Genomic DNA, 19049 nt, shown 5'->3' on the forward strand with positions numbered 1-19049 from the left:
AATTCGTACTGGTGTAAATGGTGCATACATAAGCACAGATAAAGAAGATAAAATGTAAGAAAAAACAACCAAAAATTAAATAAAAACGAGTGAAACTATTATACAAGAAAGTATTTACATGAAATCTGGATAAACAAAAAAAATACGTGCAGTATACTATTGCAAAGTACTCTAAATAATCAAATCAAATATACAGTATTGTTATGGAAGTCAATAGGAGGTAGCTTGTGTACTGATGTGCAACAGTATCTCACATTTACTGTATAAAAAAAAGTAGTTTGCACGTGTAGTTTCTAAAATAATAATACGAATAATAATTCAACATAAATAAATAATATCAATAACAATATCATTAATGATACATTTATAGGGACATCTAAAGAGGGATACAAATTCAGAATAAAGGGAAAGTAATATAGGAAATTAAACACACATGGAAAAAAATTAAATACAGTAAAAGATGAAGCTGAATAAATATAATGCATAAAATAAGTCCCTTTTAAATACACTTTGAAATTAAAACATTTCGAACAAGCTTACAAACAAACATACACACTTAAATTAAAACATAAGATGTGATGAAATGGACTAGAAGAAATAAAACGCTAACAGAAAGCAGTTACAACAAGCGGTGTCATGAAGTAAATACGTTTAACAGGAGGAAGCCATGCGTTTAAGGGGCTTGTTAGATGGATGGTAGGTTGCAAACATCCTCTGTGAGCAAAGGGTCTTGTGTAACATGCCATTAAATCTCTAAAGAACAAAGTTCAGAGGCAACCTGACCCTCCGAACTTCCAGCAGTATAATTTCTTATCTGTTTCTCTGTAACGTTCTGCAGTACAGTACAGTTCAGAATGACCATGCAGTTAATTGAAACAAAGGGTGGTAAAGTTGAAGATGAGAGTAACATGTGTTGTGTTGTGAGGTAATGGTCCTTGCAGTTTCCACAATTGCATTAAAGGATGCAAATTCCCCCTAGATGTGTGTTTGTGTCAAAATGACCACCTCATTCTCCTCTGATAGGGAGGAATATTTTATGATGTTAACACCCATGCTCCACATAGATGGTATGAGATGAACAGATTCTGCAAGTCCCACAAAACGTTGGTGTTCTTAGTTAGTCAGTAGTACTGAGAATCACTCAGCTTTGAAGGCTGTCAGGCATTTTGGATTAACTCGACAAACACCATGAGGCTGGTTCTCCCAAACCCTGGTCTTGATGACCGAATCCCGTCTCATGCGGACCTGGAGAGGATGGAGAAGGAGGAGACAGGGGACAGGCCCAAATGGGACAACAAAGCCCAGTACCTGCTCACCTGTGTGGGCTTCTGCGTGGGACTTGGCAACGTCTGGAGGTTCCCTTACCTGTGTCAGAGCCATGGAGGAGGTAGGCTGGGATGAGGATAATTTTCTGTAAACTCAGTGTGTTCAAAGGTTCCTCCAAGAATGCAACATTCAATAAACTTAAGACATAAAAAGAAAAGACATAAAATACTGCAAGTCACACAATGGTACACGTAAACGCAGGAATAAGTCAACTGTGTCCATGTAAAAAAGATAAGATAAAACAGAAAGTCAAATGAAATACTGTCCTGAGTCTGGTGGTCTTGATCCGGGTGTGCTGAAATCTTTACTTGTTTCCAGAAGTTGATGATGGCTTTTCCAAAACTTGGTCAGTCTACATTTGGTCAAAGTTTAACCTAGTAACCTCATCTCTAATTATAATGGATTGTAACTCATTAACAGACCCATCTGAAAGTAATTATTTATTCAAACTGAATGTTAGAATATGCAATCCAAGCAACCTGACCTGAACTTGCGTAATGTATGTTTAAAGGTTATTTTACATGTGTACAAAGATACAGTGTTTATAGCGGTACACATTCAGACTGTCTTAATCTGGCACACTAACAAATTTACAAATACAATTATAGAAATGCCTTTTTTCTTAGACATACATCAATTAACAAATTAATGACGGATTTTTAACACATTTGAAGGTTAAAAATAAGCATGTTTTTTTCAAGTTTGCAAAAAGCCATAATAATTATTTTAATAAAAAAAATGTGTTCTTTATAGTCTTATTATAGTTTTTATTTGTTGACAAATGTTCTGGTGTGAGTTGAAATTTTAAAGGCTAAAGTAATATGTATGAGCAAACATACTCCATATTTCAAAGTGGTGCTTTAAACCATGATGCATCATCTTGGGCCTAATATCTGCACTTAGGGTGATTTAGGTTAAATATTAACTTTAAGTGGTGAATGAAAGCCATTATAGACAGAATTTCCATTTCCATAAAGACCCACAGATGTGCCAAACCTCTGGACATTTTCCGAGCTTGTACATTTTAAAACACAAATGGGAGAGGAAATTAGGAAGAAATGGTAACGGAAACTGGATTTATGAAAGCAGGGATTTTTCCGATTCCTTGAACTTTACCCCTTGGCTTTGACATAACATGCAAATATAAACATGGCCTTGTGCCGTGCTCAGATATCACTATCACTTATCAGACAAACTAGCATATCTCAAGATGGCAAACAATAACGGTACCACTTTACAATAAGACTCCTTCATCAGCCAGCATCCTTGGTATGTTGTTCACTGAGTTGATTCTCGCTAAGTAGCCAATATAAGGCTTAGTCATCTTGCCAAATAGTGAGCCTGTGTTGATGTATGAAAACTATGTTAGAACTGGTTTTTAAATGGTTCTTAATGATTAATAAAGTGTTTACAACCTAATTCATAACCTAATTATAAACCCTTTATGAATCCTTTATAAGGGTAGTCTTATTGTAAAGTGGTACCACAATAACTTATCAGATGCTAGTACAAATACAGATAGGAATATAATTGTATGATTCATCTGCATTATTTTTATAAAACTAAATCTGTTTTATACCTCCTTATAAACATTTATATAAAATGCTAATACTTGTTTTACTATAGCAGCTTTGTGAGGCTAAGTGTGCAGCTGCATTTTGAACTATGCTAGCGTCATCATGCTAACCTGCTAACAATAACAACACTAACATAGGCTACTGATGTTTTTCAGGGGTAATGTTTACCATGTTTGTGTTAACATGCTAACGTTTTCTAACTCACACTAAACACAAAGTATCCTACAATTGAGGCTGATGTGGAAGTCAGTTTGCAGGTGCTTGGTCAAAGACAAATTCATTTTCGACCTGTAGATGGGGCTAGATGGAAGTTAATGGGATATCCAAGGGAATTTTAATGATTCATCCTGCAAGGTCATCAAAAACCAGCAAAGCTTAACCTCTTAAGCACGGCGGTCCCCCCATTGGACCCCTCCCACCTTTTTGTTTTCGAGATAATGTCTCAGGGCTTCTTAACATTTATGAAACTATTAATGTGTAGCACCAGATTAACGGGAAGAATCTCAGCTAACTGAAGATATGAACCATTTTTACCAAAACAAAACACAAGTCTCATAAGAAGGGTCTAAATGACCCCTGAGCGAAAAAATTCTAACGCACTGCGGCACACAATTCAAGATGAAGATACCCTTATTACTTATCGTAGCTGCACATACAATATAGCCTATTAAAGCTGAGACTCCACTGATTATTTAGGTATAGTATCATCACTGAGCGATCCGAACTTGCGACAGGGGAAGCAAACACAGATATCACAACACGTACCTTTACGGAGCTTTTGCGGCAGATCGTCTCACCGTAGCTGTCAATTAGGTCAAAAGACGTGTTCAATGGCATTAAAACGAAAAAAAAAAATTCTACAACTGTTGATCCATAGGTTGATAATGGACCTGTGCCTTTTAAAAAATTATTTATAATCCATAATTCAATTTTTTATGTAAAAATCGGAGCGGAAAAGTTAGCTGCTAATGGTAGCCACCAGAGTGTATGCAGCTTCCGGTTTTGGTAACGCGTCACTCTCACTCCTTATTTCTTAACGTTTTGGTGTGTATATAACTTTCCCTCGATTCCATTGGCTCTAGCGGTTATAAAGAGATTTCATTCATCAAAATCGAGCAAGGGGGGCCAGAGATAGGGCAAATCCACCCAAATGACCCCAGAAGTGGGGTCTTTTGGCTAAATCTCTCTTAAAAAGGTCAAATTTCACTTGTTTTGCATCAATCTTGATACAGGGTACTTATTATATGTTGTACTTTGGATTCCTAAAGCTTTTAGTCTACTAACCCATCATCCAAGGGTAGTTTTCACTATAAGTAAAAAATAATTTTTGGACGGACACTATAATTTACAGTTTTTTACTATGTAAAATCTGAATTTTCTTTAAAATAAAAAACATCTATATTGATTCTGACTTTTCTACATCCAACTCACAGGTTTATCATTACTTTGAGAATAAAGATTATTAATTTAACCCTTTTAGAAGGGAAGATATGGTCATTTGTTCTGGGAATGTCATTTTCGAGCCTGAGACCTGAAAAACAGGCTCAGGGCTTAAGAGGTTAAAAAACATAGATATCAACTTGCTAGTGGCGCTTGAGGAAAATGAGGGAATAATCAGATTGGGTGGGCTTTATACTTTAGGAAACATGAATACCTACTTACAATTTAAGTGCAACCCATAGATTTATTCATATTTTAGAGCCAACTGTAAGTATGTGGTTGTGTCTGTATATGAAGAGAACCTGTATTTTTGTTTGGGAGTTTTCTGGGCATCAAAAAAAGAGCCTTTGAGTTCCCTAGTCAAACACAGCCACTTTGTTATATGCCCCTCTGCGTCTTCCTGCCTCTGCCCAGGTACAATAAAGTAACGATACACACACCTTCAGTACAATAAGCATTGTTTTTTAACTATGAGTTTTTATGTGCATCTGCCCGGTTCAGAGTATCCCCTGTACTTCTTGATTGGCTGAAGTGTGATCTGAGGGAATTAGCACACACCCACATACACAACTGAGTGTAGAGCAGGGTGAAACCTGAATTGATTACAAATTAATCACGGCCCAACAGTCTTTTGCGCAGGCATACGTTTGCTAATTTCTGCTTTAGACCTAAACTGCTGTAACAAAAAAAAGATGACAGATGACTACTTAACACTTTGTGGCAGATTTTGCAAATAGATGTTTAAAGCCTTGACATGATCATGGAGGGGCTGACTAATGTTGGAGCAGAACACCTATTGGGGTGGCTGATAGCGCCCCCCTCTGCTGCGCGCCGTTCGTTGGATGAGGCTGATCTCTATTTAATAAAGAAAGGAATTGAAAACACCGGAATCAAAAGTTATAACAATTATCTGAGTTTACTGGTAGGAAACAAAACACATATACAAGTTATACAGAGTACTCCGGACTTCAGGTTTGTGATGCGATGCGGATACAAGTATCGGGACCAGCCAACTCATCAAACAAGAAGTATTTTTACATACAAAAACAACAGTATTTATATCCATATTTTGGGGCGGAGATGTGTCGACTCTTCCTTCCCATTTTACTCCGAAGCGAATCAGAGAGTCCGTGGGGAGGAGCTGTGTGAGCTGCTCACTCCCCCAGGTGTCCTTACTGGTTGGATCCACCTCTGGCCGGGTTCAATACAGCGAATCAGAGTTCTGACCAGAACGTGAGATTCTAAGGTTCTACAAGGTCAAAGTCAATCTTATCTCTGCACCGGTATTCACTCCCTTATTTTCCCATGGCATCTTTCACATAAACTGTTACTCTCAGACAATTAAACATTGTATACAGATATAATGAGCCCAGAAAGAACATAATGCTACCCAGAAAGAACCTTGAAAAGAACATGTGTGTGCGCTCTGGTGAAAAGGAGCTGTGTGTGTGAAACAGGATCTCTGTGTCAGTGAGTTGTAAGTGAGAAGACATTATATATGGGATTACTTAAAACAGTTCAAACAATACATGTTTACTTCAATACAGTTTAGAATCATATCTTTTTACTTCACTAACCAACTGCTCACTCTGATTTATTTTTAGATATACAGACATATTACCATGATTCTAAGTATGAGTAGCATAACACACCATGTCCAAGCAGGCAAACAGCACCACCCACATTAACTGAAGCTGTTTCAGCCAAAAAAAAGGAAACTATATACATTTGTTTTTTAGTATATTTTGTCTAATCAATTTTATGATGGTTAGGCTACTTAAGTGCACTTCCAGTTAAAAGCCAACATTTTTAAGATGACGCTAAACACTCACTCATGCCGTGATCAACAGAGTAGGAAAAGATGACTCACATACAAAGGTTATTGTACATTGCGTTTGGCTTGTTATCTTGAACTTGCGGTCAACCCTCAAGGCAATGTGGAGATAAGCTGAAAACATTTTGAAGGTGGAAATCCGATTTCCCAACAATCTTCGTGCCACTGATGTCAAGGTCCGTTTATGAACTACCGTTTGGGAGAGTCTGCATATTCATCTCAAGTCGTTAACATTTAGCCCATTTTACTACAGAGAGATTCACAACAATCTCTAGTAAACTATAAAATCCCCTGGGCTCCAATGTGTCGAAAATCGCACAACTCCAACTACCCCAAGAAATAAGACATTATATTGCAGTTCTATATAAAGAACTATATCTTTGGTAAATGTTAGTGACCGGCAGCAATAGAGAACGAGATAATAAAAAAAAAAGACATGGCGATAGCAAGGTAGATGATAAGAAATAATAAAAAAGGAATTGCACAAGTTAGATGTAAATTCAAGTATTGAAAATAGCTGTTCAATGTAATTAAATGTGTTTAAAATGTCCACCTGTTTGGCCATGAACCTGAAAAAATTGCTTATTTCATGCAGGGCAGAAACTAAAGATTGTTTTTATGAATTGAGGTGTAAAGAATATCTAACGATCATACCTGGTAACAGTAGACAAGCTTTATCTATGCTATCACTAACATGTTCCTTCTATATCTGATAACGTTGGTGTCTCCCAGGTGCTTTTATAATCCCTTTTCTTATCCTGGTGGTCCTGGAGGGGATCCCGCTGCTGTACCTGGAGTTCGCCATCGGCCAACGCCTCAGAAAGGGAAGTGTAGGGGTTTGGTCTGCAATTAGCCCCTACTTGGCTGGAGTTGGTGAGTGCCTTCATGAGGGATTTGTAGTCCTATTTGAAATAATGGAAATCTGGTTTTCTGGTATTGAGGTAAAATGTTGAAAACACTTGCCCTACGCAGATCTTTGACATATTTGTATAGCTAACCCATTAGTTATCATCGCCCTGGTTCCCTCGACAAAGGCTAATGGGATTTTTCCATTGGGTTCCATCTGTGGCCAACAAGAGTTTGAGATAATCTTCACAAGGGAATACCACATTTATTATTATTTTTAAAGCGTAAATGTATAGTTGCCAAGTAAAAATCTAACTTTCAGCACTAAATGTCAATACTACGGTCCAATGACCTTACCACATAGTAGTTGAGTTTCCACTTGCTTGGCATGATGACTCTTAATGTCACCAACAACCTCTGTAGTCTCATTCAGCCACTTGACATCAAGTAGCTGTATTTACAGACACATTTGATGTCCTAGAAACGTGATATAATCCTTATGTTTACCATGGACCTTGTTTATGGGATCTAACCAAAATCCAAAAAAATATATAAAAATCATATACTTAAAATCAAAGGAACCAGGAGTGCAAAAACGCTGACTTATTTCCGGATTTAAAGACTCCCTTTCTAAAGAACCCTATAATAGATCCTTTTGCACTATGGAAGTATTACAGTGTAATTTCTGTGGTGCAATATTTAACACCGTTTCTTCCCCTTCTATTTCAGGTGTTGCATCCATGATTGTCTCCTTCTTAGTGGGCATGTACTACAACACCATCATCGCCTGGGTGATGTGGTATTTCTTCAACTCTTTCCAGAGCCCCCTGCCATGGAGCCAGTGTCCTCTCAATGACAATCTCACAGGCATCTCACCATTTTAAAAACACATCTCCAATTTCAGTTTAATATTTTCGAATATGTTCTAAGGCGATTTCTTGTTTTTTCACCCTTCCTCGTCTAGATCTAGTGTCTGAGTGCAAACGCAGCTCTCCAGTGGACTACTTCTGGTACAGAGAGACGTTGAACACCTCGGTGACTATAGAGGACGCCGGAGGAGTGCAGTGGTGGATGGTGCTGTGTTTGGCTACTGCGTGGAGTGTGCTCTATATCTGCTGCATCAGAGGGATTGAGACTACAGGCAAGGTAGGGTGCCTTCACTTTCTATTATTTGGCAGCATTGATGTCTCATGCTTCACATCAGATGATGACGATATACTGTATCCGAGCAGGTCATACTAGGCAAGTATTGGCTGTAACTAACAGCATGTTGTAAATGATGGCTCATATCCAGTAAGTGTTCCAATAACCAAATAAACCATCACGCACATAACAAGTCTCTGGGAGTGCTATACCTGAATAGCCATAGTTCAGCCATAATTACTTTAACTAGAGAATGCAATTCCTGAAGAAATTGCTAGTGGGAATGCTTTATGCTGAAAAGCTGACGCTGAATTGCTATTCTGAAATGTAATGTGTAAGAAGAAAGTGAAGAATTTAGATTGAAATGATACATGAACACTGGGGGCTTGAATGTGTGATAAGAGAAGAAAAGAAAGTAAAAAAAGCTTGGAAAAGCAGCAGAATATTTGAACTGCAAACTATTGAACTAACTTGATGACGAATGATCTGTCGCCATGGCAATGGTATTTGATGACACCCAATAATACGCTTAGATGTTTTGATGGCTGCATCGTTACCAAACCTGTGAAGTGTTGGGCCGTTTGCATGAAGATTGTTCAAGTCTGAAGAGTTTCTCCATTGACTTCCATGTTAAAAATGTGATTGAATTATGGGATGTATCTCTGGAATTATGAAAGTTATGAATGAGAAAAGTAATAGCCATAGATTCCCGACCGAGCTGAACGTTTTGATGTTTGAACAGAGTTTCTGCGATGTGGAATGTGGGAGAAGAAGAGGTGCAAAATAACCCGGCGGAATAATAAAGAATTTAGTGCGTAGCATAACAGATAGTTGGAATGCTGTATCAGCATTCCCACTAAATTAGTTGATTTCCCCTGCTATGATAATTCATGTTGATACCATTTGGCACTGTGAGTACTGTATGGATCAGAAAAGTGATAAGAGAAGTCTAACTTTGTCTCACAGTGAAAAGAGCTACAGGAAATGTCAACAAATGTTTTTTACAGATAATTTAATGTTATTGTAAAATGGTTTACCTCTCTGCCAGGCTGTATACGTCACCTCCACTCTGCCATACGTGGTCCTCACCATCTTCCTCATCAGAGGACTGACCCTGAAAGGATCTGTAGATGGAATCAAGTTCCTCTTCACGCCAGATGTTAGTATTATCATTAGATGTAGTACTCCTGATATTTGCATTGGAAGACACACTCACCACTCTGATAATGATATTATCAATCTCTAGCTAGATGAGTTGGTGAACCCGGCAACGTGGTTGGATGCAGGAGCCCAAGTGTTTTACTCCTTCTCTCTGGCTTTTGGAGGTCTCATCTCATTCTCCAGCTACAATTCTATTCAGTAAGACCATGTTGAGTCTAAATAACACCTAATCTATCAGCTGCAATGAACAGAATAAAGTCACATAAATGTAATATTCTTATTTAATGCATTTTCTTGCAAAAACGTCTAATAAAACTCTTCATTTTGTATTTTTCTACCAGCAACAATTGTGAGCAAGATGCTCTTATCATCTCTCTTATTAATGGATGTACTTCTATCTTTGCCGCCACTGTCATCTACTCCATCATCGGCTTCCGGGCAACGGAGCAGTTTGACGCCTGCCTTCATGAGTATGTGCATGGAACATTATGTTAATTGTTATCGAGGCAAAAGTATCGTTTTTCAGTCACACAATTTAAACATTTTCCATTTCAGAAACATCCTGTTGCTGCTAAATGCGTTTGATCTTTCTGAGGGGACGTTCACAGAGGGCAACTACGATGAAGTTCTGCAGAATCTCAACAGCACGATCTCGGGGTCAGGGGTCATTCAGGGGCTGGACCTCAACACCTGCAACCTCAGGACCTTTCTTAGTGAAGTATGACTTTTTTTTTTGGGAGGCATCAATGTGTTTTGTAACAATTCTTTTGAGAATGAAAGGCTATTTACGACTGTATTGAAAAAATAAATAATCCTGTAGGTCATAATGACTTTCCTCGAGATAATGACTCAAGTGTCAAAATAAAGTCTAAATATCTAAAAAATAATAAGAATTATTCTTAAAGTCATATGACCTAATGTTTAAAAAATAAAAATAATGAGAACATTTCTCAAAATAATGACTTGGTATCTAAAACAAAAAGGGCTTTACTCTATCTCAAGATAATAGGAAACTGTCCAAAATAATGACTTTCTATCTGAAAATAATGAATTGTAATCCTAAAATATACTTAAATATAATAGACTTTTTCTAAATAATGACCTAGTATCACATTATAATGAGAAACTCTCTCCAAAAATAATGACTCTCAAAATCTTAAAATGCTATCCTAAAATAAGTTTCTCTTAATTTTGAGACATTATGTTATTCTGTTGAGATGCTAATTCATTATTCCAGAAGGTTTGTCTTTATAATGACTTCATGAGTAATTTTTTCATCACAAAGCTAATATGCATCTTTTTTAGATTTTCTTCTAAAAGGGCTTTCATAATGAAATGGTAATTGTGCACTTGTCTTCCAGGGAGTGGAGGGAACCGGTCTTGCCTTTATTGTGTTCACAGAGGCCATCACAAAGATGCCTGTTTCTCCTCTTTGGTCCGTTCTGTTTTTCATCATGCTCTTCTGTCTCGGGCTCTCCACCATGTTTGGAAGTATAGAGGGAGTCGTGGTCCCCCTGCAGGACCTACAAATCTTTCCTAAGAACTGTCCTAAAGAGGTGATCACAGGTAAATGATCCTGCACCCATGTGTGCTGGCACATTTCTACAGAGTAAGGGTTAAGTAACTTTGTGAATAAACTACTTACCACACACAATGAGATGTTTTTCATCTTTCTTTAGGAGTCGTATGCCTTGTGTCCTTCTCGATTGCGCTCATCTTTGCTCTGCCGTCTGGAAATTACTGGTTAGCCCTCTTCGACAGCTTCGCAGGCTCCATCCCGCTGCTCATTATCGCCTTCTGTGAGATGACTGCCGTGGCCTACCTGTATGGAATGGACAGGTAAGATGTTAAGATAATGGGGGATAGCTGAGCCTATTGCAATAATCCCATCATTTAGTGCAATAATCCAAAAATGGAAGTTATAGGTCTTTTACAATTGATTATTATGACATTCCTACAGAGTCCTAAATCAAATCTACCTTCTTTGACAGGTTTAACAAAGACATTGAGTTCATGATTGGACACAAACCCAACATCTTCTGGCAGGCGGCGTGGAGAGTGGTCAGCCCTTTGATCGTTTTGGTCATCTTTGTGTTTTACTTTGTCACCGAAGTCAACGCTGAACTCACATACCTCACCTGGAATCCAAACTCGGTATGTTTCACAACTGTTGTAAGATATATTTCTCCAAATGATCACATTAAAAGTATATTTTCTGTGTCATGTTTACAGGAAAACTTCCCCCTATTGGAGGCGATACCCTATCCTAGCTGGGTCTACGTTATCATCTTCCTTTTGGCTGGACTTCCAAGTCTTTTTATCCCAGGATTTGCTTTATACAAATTATTCCAAAGATGCTGCTGCAAGAAAAACCTAAATATCCTTGAGCTCAACACTGTATCAGCCAAAGTCAACATACTGTATGACAATCAATAAACTTACATTTCTTTGACTGGAGGACATTGCATTTGAGTACATTTAATTAAATGAAAGCTGCAAATCTTCTGTGTGGATGCTCTGTGGCTGTGTGGGTTTTTCTTAGTGTGCTTCAGTTTCCTCCCAAAATCCAAGGTGTACACTTGCTTTCACCCGATGTCAGCTTGGATTGGCTCCATCCCTCTAATCTAAGATATAAACATTGAATGAAACAACTATATTTAAAAACATGGAAAACAGACCTAAACAGAAATACTATGCAACATGGGTAGAGGCAAATGTAAATGAAGTTTTAAATGATGCACATAGTGTATAAACTATTGAAAAAGACAAAGAATAGAACAGACTAATACATTCAAATCAACCTTGGAGAAGGGTCAGAGCGATGGCTATTATAAAATTCAACAGTTTTAATGCTTTAATGCTTCCACACACCAGCTGAGCGATAACATTGTTCAGCTTGTTTTCTGTAAAAGAAGTAGCTTTAAAACATGGCAGAATTAGCAAGCTGATAGATAGCCAGCTGTCAGTGAGCTGCGCCACGTGTGGTTTCACAATAACGAGCAACAACATTTGGCAATTTCCTATATAATGGCCAATGACCAGAAAAATCTGTGCGATGTCCATTTTATTTTATTAAACTGTATTCTATTTTTATTGTACATACACTGATGGCTTTATGTACATCTTTTAAATGACCAGCTATAGATCACCAGTCATCAAACACCACTCTGTAAATGCCTGCATTTGATTAGTAATCCCATTAGAAGGAAACACTGATTAGGTTTATATTCATTCTGAATCGCTCAACAATTACACTGCAGATTTTTTCCCTGCTATGAACACAAACAGAAAATAACTTCCTTCTCTACTCAGTTGTGATAACTACTAAAATAATCAGGATTAGAACCGTTTAGAATTAGATTTTCCATCCTGAGATAATGTGGACAAGGTGTGGTGTATAGATCGATATGATACGCTTTTAGATCCCTGCGCAATAAAACAATTACATTTCCAAAAGGGCAGGTCGATAGTTCATATAATCTATGATGGAAAATGTGTTACCTCTGTACAGAGTTTTAACCCCGTCTGTCCAAAACATTGTGGGTAATTGTATTTACTTTTTGCAACATATTTTGGACATATTTTGGACACTGTTGGAGAAATACTGTTGTCTCCACTCTTAGGGTTTGTTTTAATGCACTGATATCATGTGTGATTCTGAACTGTGTACGACCTTGCAGCGGCCTCTTTATGATGGAAGGAGGCAGGGCATTTCAGGTTGTTGATCTTTATGAGGAGACAGGCACATACGTGTTGTCTCCTACATATCTCACATCTGCTGGAAGTCCAGAAGTCGCAGATGACCCATCGCAGGTGACCCATCGCAGGTGACCCGACTTTCCGACACCCGCGGCTGATATTAGTGCCACCTCAATTTACGACTTTGTTGTTATCCGTGTTTTGGACTATATAAGCCTGATGTTTTTTTATGGAGCTAATTTCCTGCCATAACTCCACAAACAAACTAAACAGGTTTTACAAATGCCTTATGATTCACTAACAAACACAATGTGGTTTGCAAATACAAAACACCATCTACAAACTAATGAATTTAGTTTTGCAAAGAAAAAACGTATCTATCAAACAAACACATAACATTTTTCTAATAAATCATGTTTCAGAGACAAATTCAGCTTAGGTTTTACAAGTACACAACTTTTTTTTACAAGTGCACAAATTTGTTTTACAACTACAACACTTTGTTTTACAACTACAAAACTTTTTTTTACAAGTGCACAAATTTGTTTTACAACTACAACACTTTGTTTTACAACTACAAAACTTTTTTTTACAAGTACAAAACTTTTTCTTCTGACTTTTGGCAGTAATATTCCGCCGTGGTTGTGCTCATACACACTCACACATGCTCACTCACACATGCTCCACGGCAGCAGGGGGCACTACTGAGTCCATTGGGAAGGCGGGAGGTTGAGCAGAGCATGGAACAGCTCTTGCCAGCCTGATCATGACAGCGGTGTTTCTAGCGATCCAGCATCTGAATTTAGCGATCACAACGAAAACAGCCAAGACACATATTGAGCCCAGAAAATGAATGTTCTTAGGGCTGTAAATATAATAAGCCTTTGTCTAAAATAGACAACATTGTAACTAAGGAGATTTAAACTATACAGCGATTCTGCACTCGGTCAATCAGCTGCTCTTCATTTTCTTTCCTGCTATATTCAATGAGTGATACAAATATTTTTTACCATACGTTCTGAATAAAACTGATACTGTTGGACTCGGTACTACAGTAGTTGACTGCTACCAGAAATAAAAGGAAGTACTTTACTGTGTACTTTGTGAGTAATCCTCTGTCAGAGTCCCCTCCATAGTACATAATGCATGTTTTTTGCTATCTTTGATGAATGATAAAAGGGTCATTCCAGAATTGGAGGACAATTTAGACACCAACATTTTTGAAAAATGAACCTTTCATTTGATTATTTTTTGTTATGTATTTAGGAAAAACAGATAATAAACCATAAAAAAAAGTGATTTGCCCAGCTAAGGCATCAAATGTATATTTTCCAATGAAGAATTAACCCTGTTACTCTAATTATAGTAACAGGGTTTGAAGTAAGAAGATATGATTCTACACTGTATTGAAGTAAACATGTATTGTTTGAACTGTTTTATGTAATCACAACGGTTTGGGTAATTATATATAGAATAGGAATGTTATTCTCACTTTTAAATTCACTGGCTCAGAGATTCTGTGTTTCAATACACCAACATCCTTCTTATCATCCCTAAAAGCCAGATGCGGCTGTTAAGTCGTTAAAGACACATCGTTAAATAGGTGAGGAAGAGTTTAAATGTCTGAAGGAGGATAGTTTAGGTGAAAATATCCCCTGGGAAAGGAATGTAGAGTAAGATAAGGTAAAGATAAACATTGACTTTTGACCTTATGGAACTTTATGGTCCGAACTCTGATTGAACCAGACCAGAAGCGAATCCAGCCAGTCAGGGCACTTGGGGGAGGTGGTCAGTTTAAACAGCTCCTCCCCAGGGGCTCTCTAATTCGCTTGGGAGAAAAGTGGGAAGGAAGAATCGACAAATCTCCGCCCCAAAGACAGATAGAAATACTGATGTTTGTGTGTGTAAAAATGCTTTTTTGGTTTGTTGAGTGGCAGGTCCTGATAACTGTGTCCGTATCGCATCACAAACCTGAAGTCCAATTTCTTTTTGGTTTGATGAGTTGGCGGGTCCCGACGCATTTATCCGCATCGCATCACAAATCTGAAAGTCCGGAGTACTCGAGTACTCTGTATAACTTGTATATGTGTTTGGTTTCCTACTAGAAGTAAACTCAGATAATTTGTTATAACTTTGATTCCGGTGTTTTCAATTCCTTTCTTAATTTAATAGAGATCCAGCCTCATCCAACGAACGGCGCGTAGCAGAAATGTTCTACTCCAACAGGTTGCAAGTAACAGGGTTGAAAATCAATGCTAATTTTAGCTTTTACCTCAGGAATTAATGCTAGCTGCACAATGTAATGCTATTGTCAAGGAATGGACACACTTTATATTATATTTATATTTATATATATTTAACAAAAGAAAGATACATTTGAAATTAATTTGTTTTTGTTTCATAATTTGAGTAACAGGGTTGCGTTTGTATGAGTGCCACACTCCTTCAAGAGTGACAAGATTGGAAATATATTACAAATAAAAGAGAGGACTTAGTTTTGGTCTACCCATGGTAGTAGCACATGGCTTGCTGATGTCCTTTCCACTGTGTCATGCGACAAACAGTTTTTTCACTTCCTCTGCCAAGCTAAAAAGGTTTCGGTAACAGGGTTGCGCGCATGTTGAGGGACACACCTTCTGTGCAAAATTACTGTTATTTAAAATGTGTTTATGATTTAACAAATTGATTTTACCATTACAAGACACATATATCAATAGAATAATACCAAAAAAGTAAATAAAAACCCTATTTTAAATGTTATAGTTGACATGCAAGTTGGTCACCAAGAAGCTGGGACAAGAGAAAAGGGCAATTTTAGGGGGTGTTCGAGAGCTATTTGATATTTTAAATAATATTTTGAAACCACTTTTTCTACAACTTTATATGCATCTTGTCTCAAGACAAGTATATTTAACACAAGTGCATGTCTTAGCTTTTTGGGCATGGATTATTAGATTTTTTATATGGGGGACATGAAATGTCCTCCAATTCTGGAATGACCCAAAAATAAAATGTTACCATTAGTTCTTAATGAAATTGATACGGTTTGACTTTGTATTAGTAAGCCTACTACTAACAATACATTGAAGTACTTTTACTGTGTATTTTTTTGAGAAATACTCTGTCAAAGTCCCCTCCTGAGAACAAAATCAAGCCACTTCTTCTAAGTTTGATGAGGGAAAAAAATATTTTTTGGGTGATTTAATGGGTGATGTAACATTAATGACAGACATAATATGAGGTCCTTGGCACTCTAGAGGGGTCATTTTGTGATCATGGGGCATCACCCTTACAGCATCAGGACAATATCATATGGAGTCAGATACTGGAAGTGGGCTGGAGGCGTTAACTGGGACTGATGGAAGGATGAGGCTGATGAGACTGAAGAATCTGCGAGGAACGAACTAGCGGCAGAGGAATAATTATATATTAAAAGACAGCAGCATCATAAGAGGGCAACCATGTGACAGAGTGTGTTACTTTGCTGAAGGATATTTGTGACCAGCTATCCATTCCAGGCCAGACTCTAAAGACTTTCCAAGGTGTGAAAATGCTGCTGCCGGAGTACTGACTGGAAGTATTGCTGATATCATGTCTACCATCCTCTTAAAATACTCTGTCCAACAATATCAGTCTCAGGAAGAAATGTTTTTTAACGCTTATTAAAAGAAAAACATGCATTCTTGTACTCAGGAGGGGACATTGACAGAGGATTACTGGAAAAGTACACAATAAGTACTTCATAGTACTTGTGGGGGTAGTATCAGTAGTACTGAGTCCAACAGGATCAATCTCACGAAGAACTAATGGCAACAAAAAAGAATTCCCTCATCAAACTTAGCAGAAGTGGCTTGATTTTGTTCACAGGAGGGGACTTTGACAGAGTATTTCTCAAAAAATACACAGTAAAAGTACTTCAATGTATTGTTAGTAGTAGGCTTACTAATACAAAGTCAAACCGTATCAATTTCATTAAGAACTAATGGTAACATTTTATTTTTATCATTCATCAAAGATAGCAAAAAACATGCATTATGTACTATGGAGGGGACTCTGACAGAGGATTACTCACAAGGTACACAGTAAAGTACTTCATTTTATTTCTGGTTGCAGTCAACTAGTACCAAGTCCAACAGTGTCAGTTTTATTAAGAACTTGTGGTAAAAAATATTTGTATCACTCATTGAATATAGCAGGAATAAAAATGAAAAGCAGCTGATTGACCGAGTGCAGAATCGCTGTATACAGGGGCGGACTGGGACAACAAATCAGCCCGGGACTCTCGACCGGCCCACTTCGGTACCGCCGGCCCACCTCGGTACCGCAAGTAAGCGGCCCACCTCGGTGGTGCCGCAAGTAAATACCGCGAGGAAATTGTCGACGGGGGGGAAGGGGGGGTGAGCAGTGACTTATCCGACCGGCCCACTTCAGTACCGGCCCATCGGGATTCGTCCCGAACGTCCCCTGGCTGTATATATAGTTTAAATCTCTTTAGTTACAATGTTGTCCCTTTTAGACAAAGGCTTATTATATTTACAGCCCCTAATAACATTTATTTTCTGGGCTCAATATGTGTCTTGGCTGTTTTCGTTGTGATCGCTAAATTCACCTTGTTTATAATATTATCACTATAACACCTGTCATCAGACTGGCAAGAGCTGTTCCATGCTCTGCTCAACCTCCCGTCTTCCCAATGGACTCAGTAGCGCCCCCTGCTGCCGTGTAGCATGTGTGAGTGAGCATGTGTGACTGTGTATGAGCCAGCCACGGCGGAATATTACTGCCAAAAGTCACGTGACTCACTCACGTGACTTTTGGCAGTAATATTCCGCCGTGAGAAGAAAAAGTTTTGTACTTGTAAAAAAAAGTTTTGTAGTTGTAAAACAAAGTGTTGTAGTTGTAAAACAAATTTGTGCACTTGTAAAAAAAAGTTTTGTAGTTGTAAAACAAAGTGTTGTAGTTGTAAAACAAATTTGTGCACTTGTAAAAAAAAGTTGTGTACTTGTAAAACCTAAGCTGAATTTGTCTCTGAAACATGATTTATTAGAAAAATGTTATGTGTTTGTTTGATAGATACGTTTTTTCTTTGCAAAACTAAATTCATTAGTTTGTAGATGGTGTTTTGTATTTGCAAACCACATTGTGTTTGTTAGTGAATCATAAGGCATTTGTAAAACCTGTTTAGTTTGTTTGTGGAGTTATGGCAGGAAATTAGCTGCATATTTTTTGCTACTCCGCTGAGCAACATACCCCATGTGTGTGAGTTAACCCATATCCTTTGTATGTGATTTAACTCTGCTCCTTCTTGCAAGAATAAACTAGAACCTGATTATTGATTCTCAACCTGGTGTCGAGTGATATTTTCCTAACAGACACTTAACCCTCATCCTTCCAACTTGGGTCCCCACAGACCTCAGAGCTAACTTTATCAACATTTAAAGTTTCTAGTAATGTCGAAACAAAGGTTTTAGTTTCAATTAGTTATTACTAAAAACAGCAATTTATATATTGTATCAAGGGGTCAAAAACACCCAGTTGCAGCCTATGCAGTTATAATACATAAAATAGAATAACTATAATCTTGTAATGGGATCACATTTAAAGTACAACACTAACAGGTGGCATTTTGAAAGAGACAGAAACAAAGCAGTGCTCAGCAAAATGCAAAATAACTGTTACTTTTAATAAAATAAATATATATTTCTATTAACTCAGATGATATGAATTAATAATGTAATAATGTTTGAACAAGAAGTAACGTTTTGCTATGATGGTTGTTTTGTACAGCAGTTTATTCTTCAGTAAGTAGTCCTGGGATGTTATGAGTTATGTGGAGTGTTAAAATAAGTAAATAAACAGCCAAGACAGTGCTCAATTTCCCTCACAAACGAATGAATACTAAACTCATCTTCCAGGGAGAAGTGTCAGTGACGGTACCGCATGTGATGTATTAACCATTATCAAGGAGGTTGCACCTTTCTCAGCTTAACCTTGCTGACATTAGGTAACACCCCACAGAATGA

General features: G+C 37.7%; 1 protein-coding gene across 1 annotated transcript; it reads left to right on the forward strand.

The window, feature by feature from the left end:
* Positions 1–1148: 1148 nt before the first annotated feature.
* On the forward strand, positions 1149–11763 carry LOC117478114 (sodium-dependent neutral amino acid transporter B(0)AT1-like). The gene is made up of 12 exons (XM_034125017.1): positions 1149–1387; positions 6910–7050; positions 7753–7890; positions 7988–8169; positions 9215–9325; positions 9413–9525; positions 9669–9797; positions 9883–10045; positions 10689–10893; positions 11007–11166; positions 11319–11481; positions 11560–11763. Exons 1-12 carry the CDS (start codon positions 1189–1191, stop codon positions 11761–11763), a joined length of 1908 nt encoding a protein of 635 aa, XP_033980908.1. The 5' UTR covers positions 1149–1188.
* Positions 11764–19049: the final 7286 nt, after the last annotated feature.

The sequence above is a fragment of the Trematomus bernacchii genome, unplaced genomic scaffold (genome assembly GCF_902827165.1).
Source record: "Trematomus bernacchii unplaced genomic scaffold, fTreBer1.1, whole genome shotgun sequence".
Taxonomy (NCBI): domain Eukaryota; kingdom Metazoa; phylum Chordata; class Actinopteri; order Perciformes; family Nototheniidae; genus Trematomus; species Trematomus bernacchii.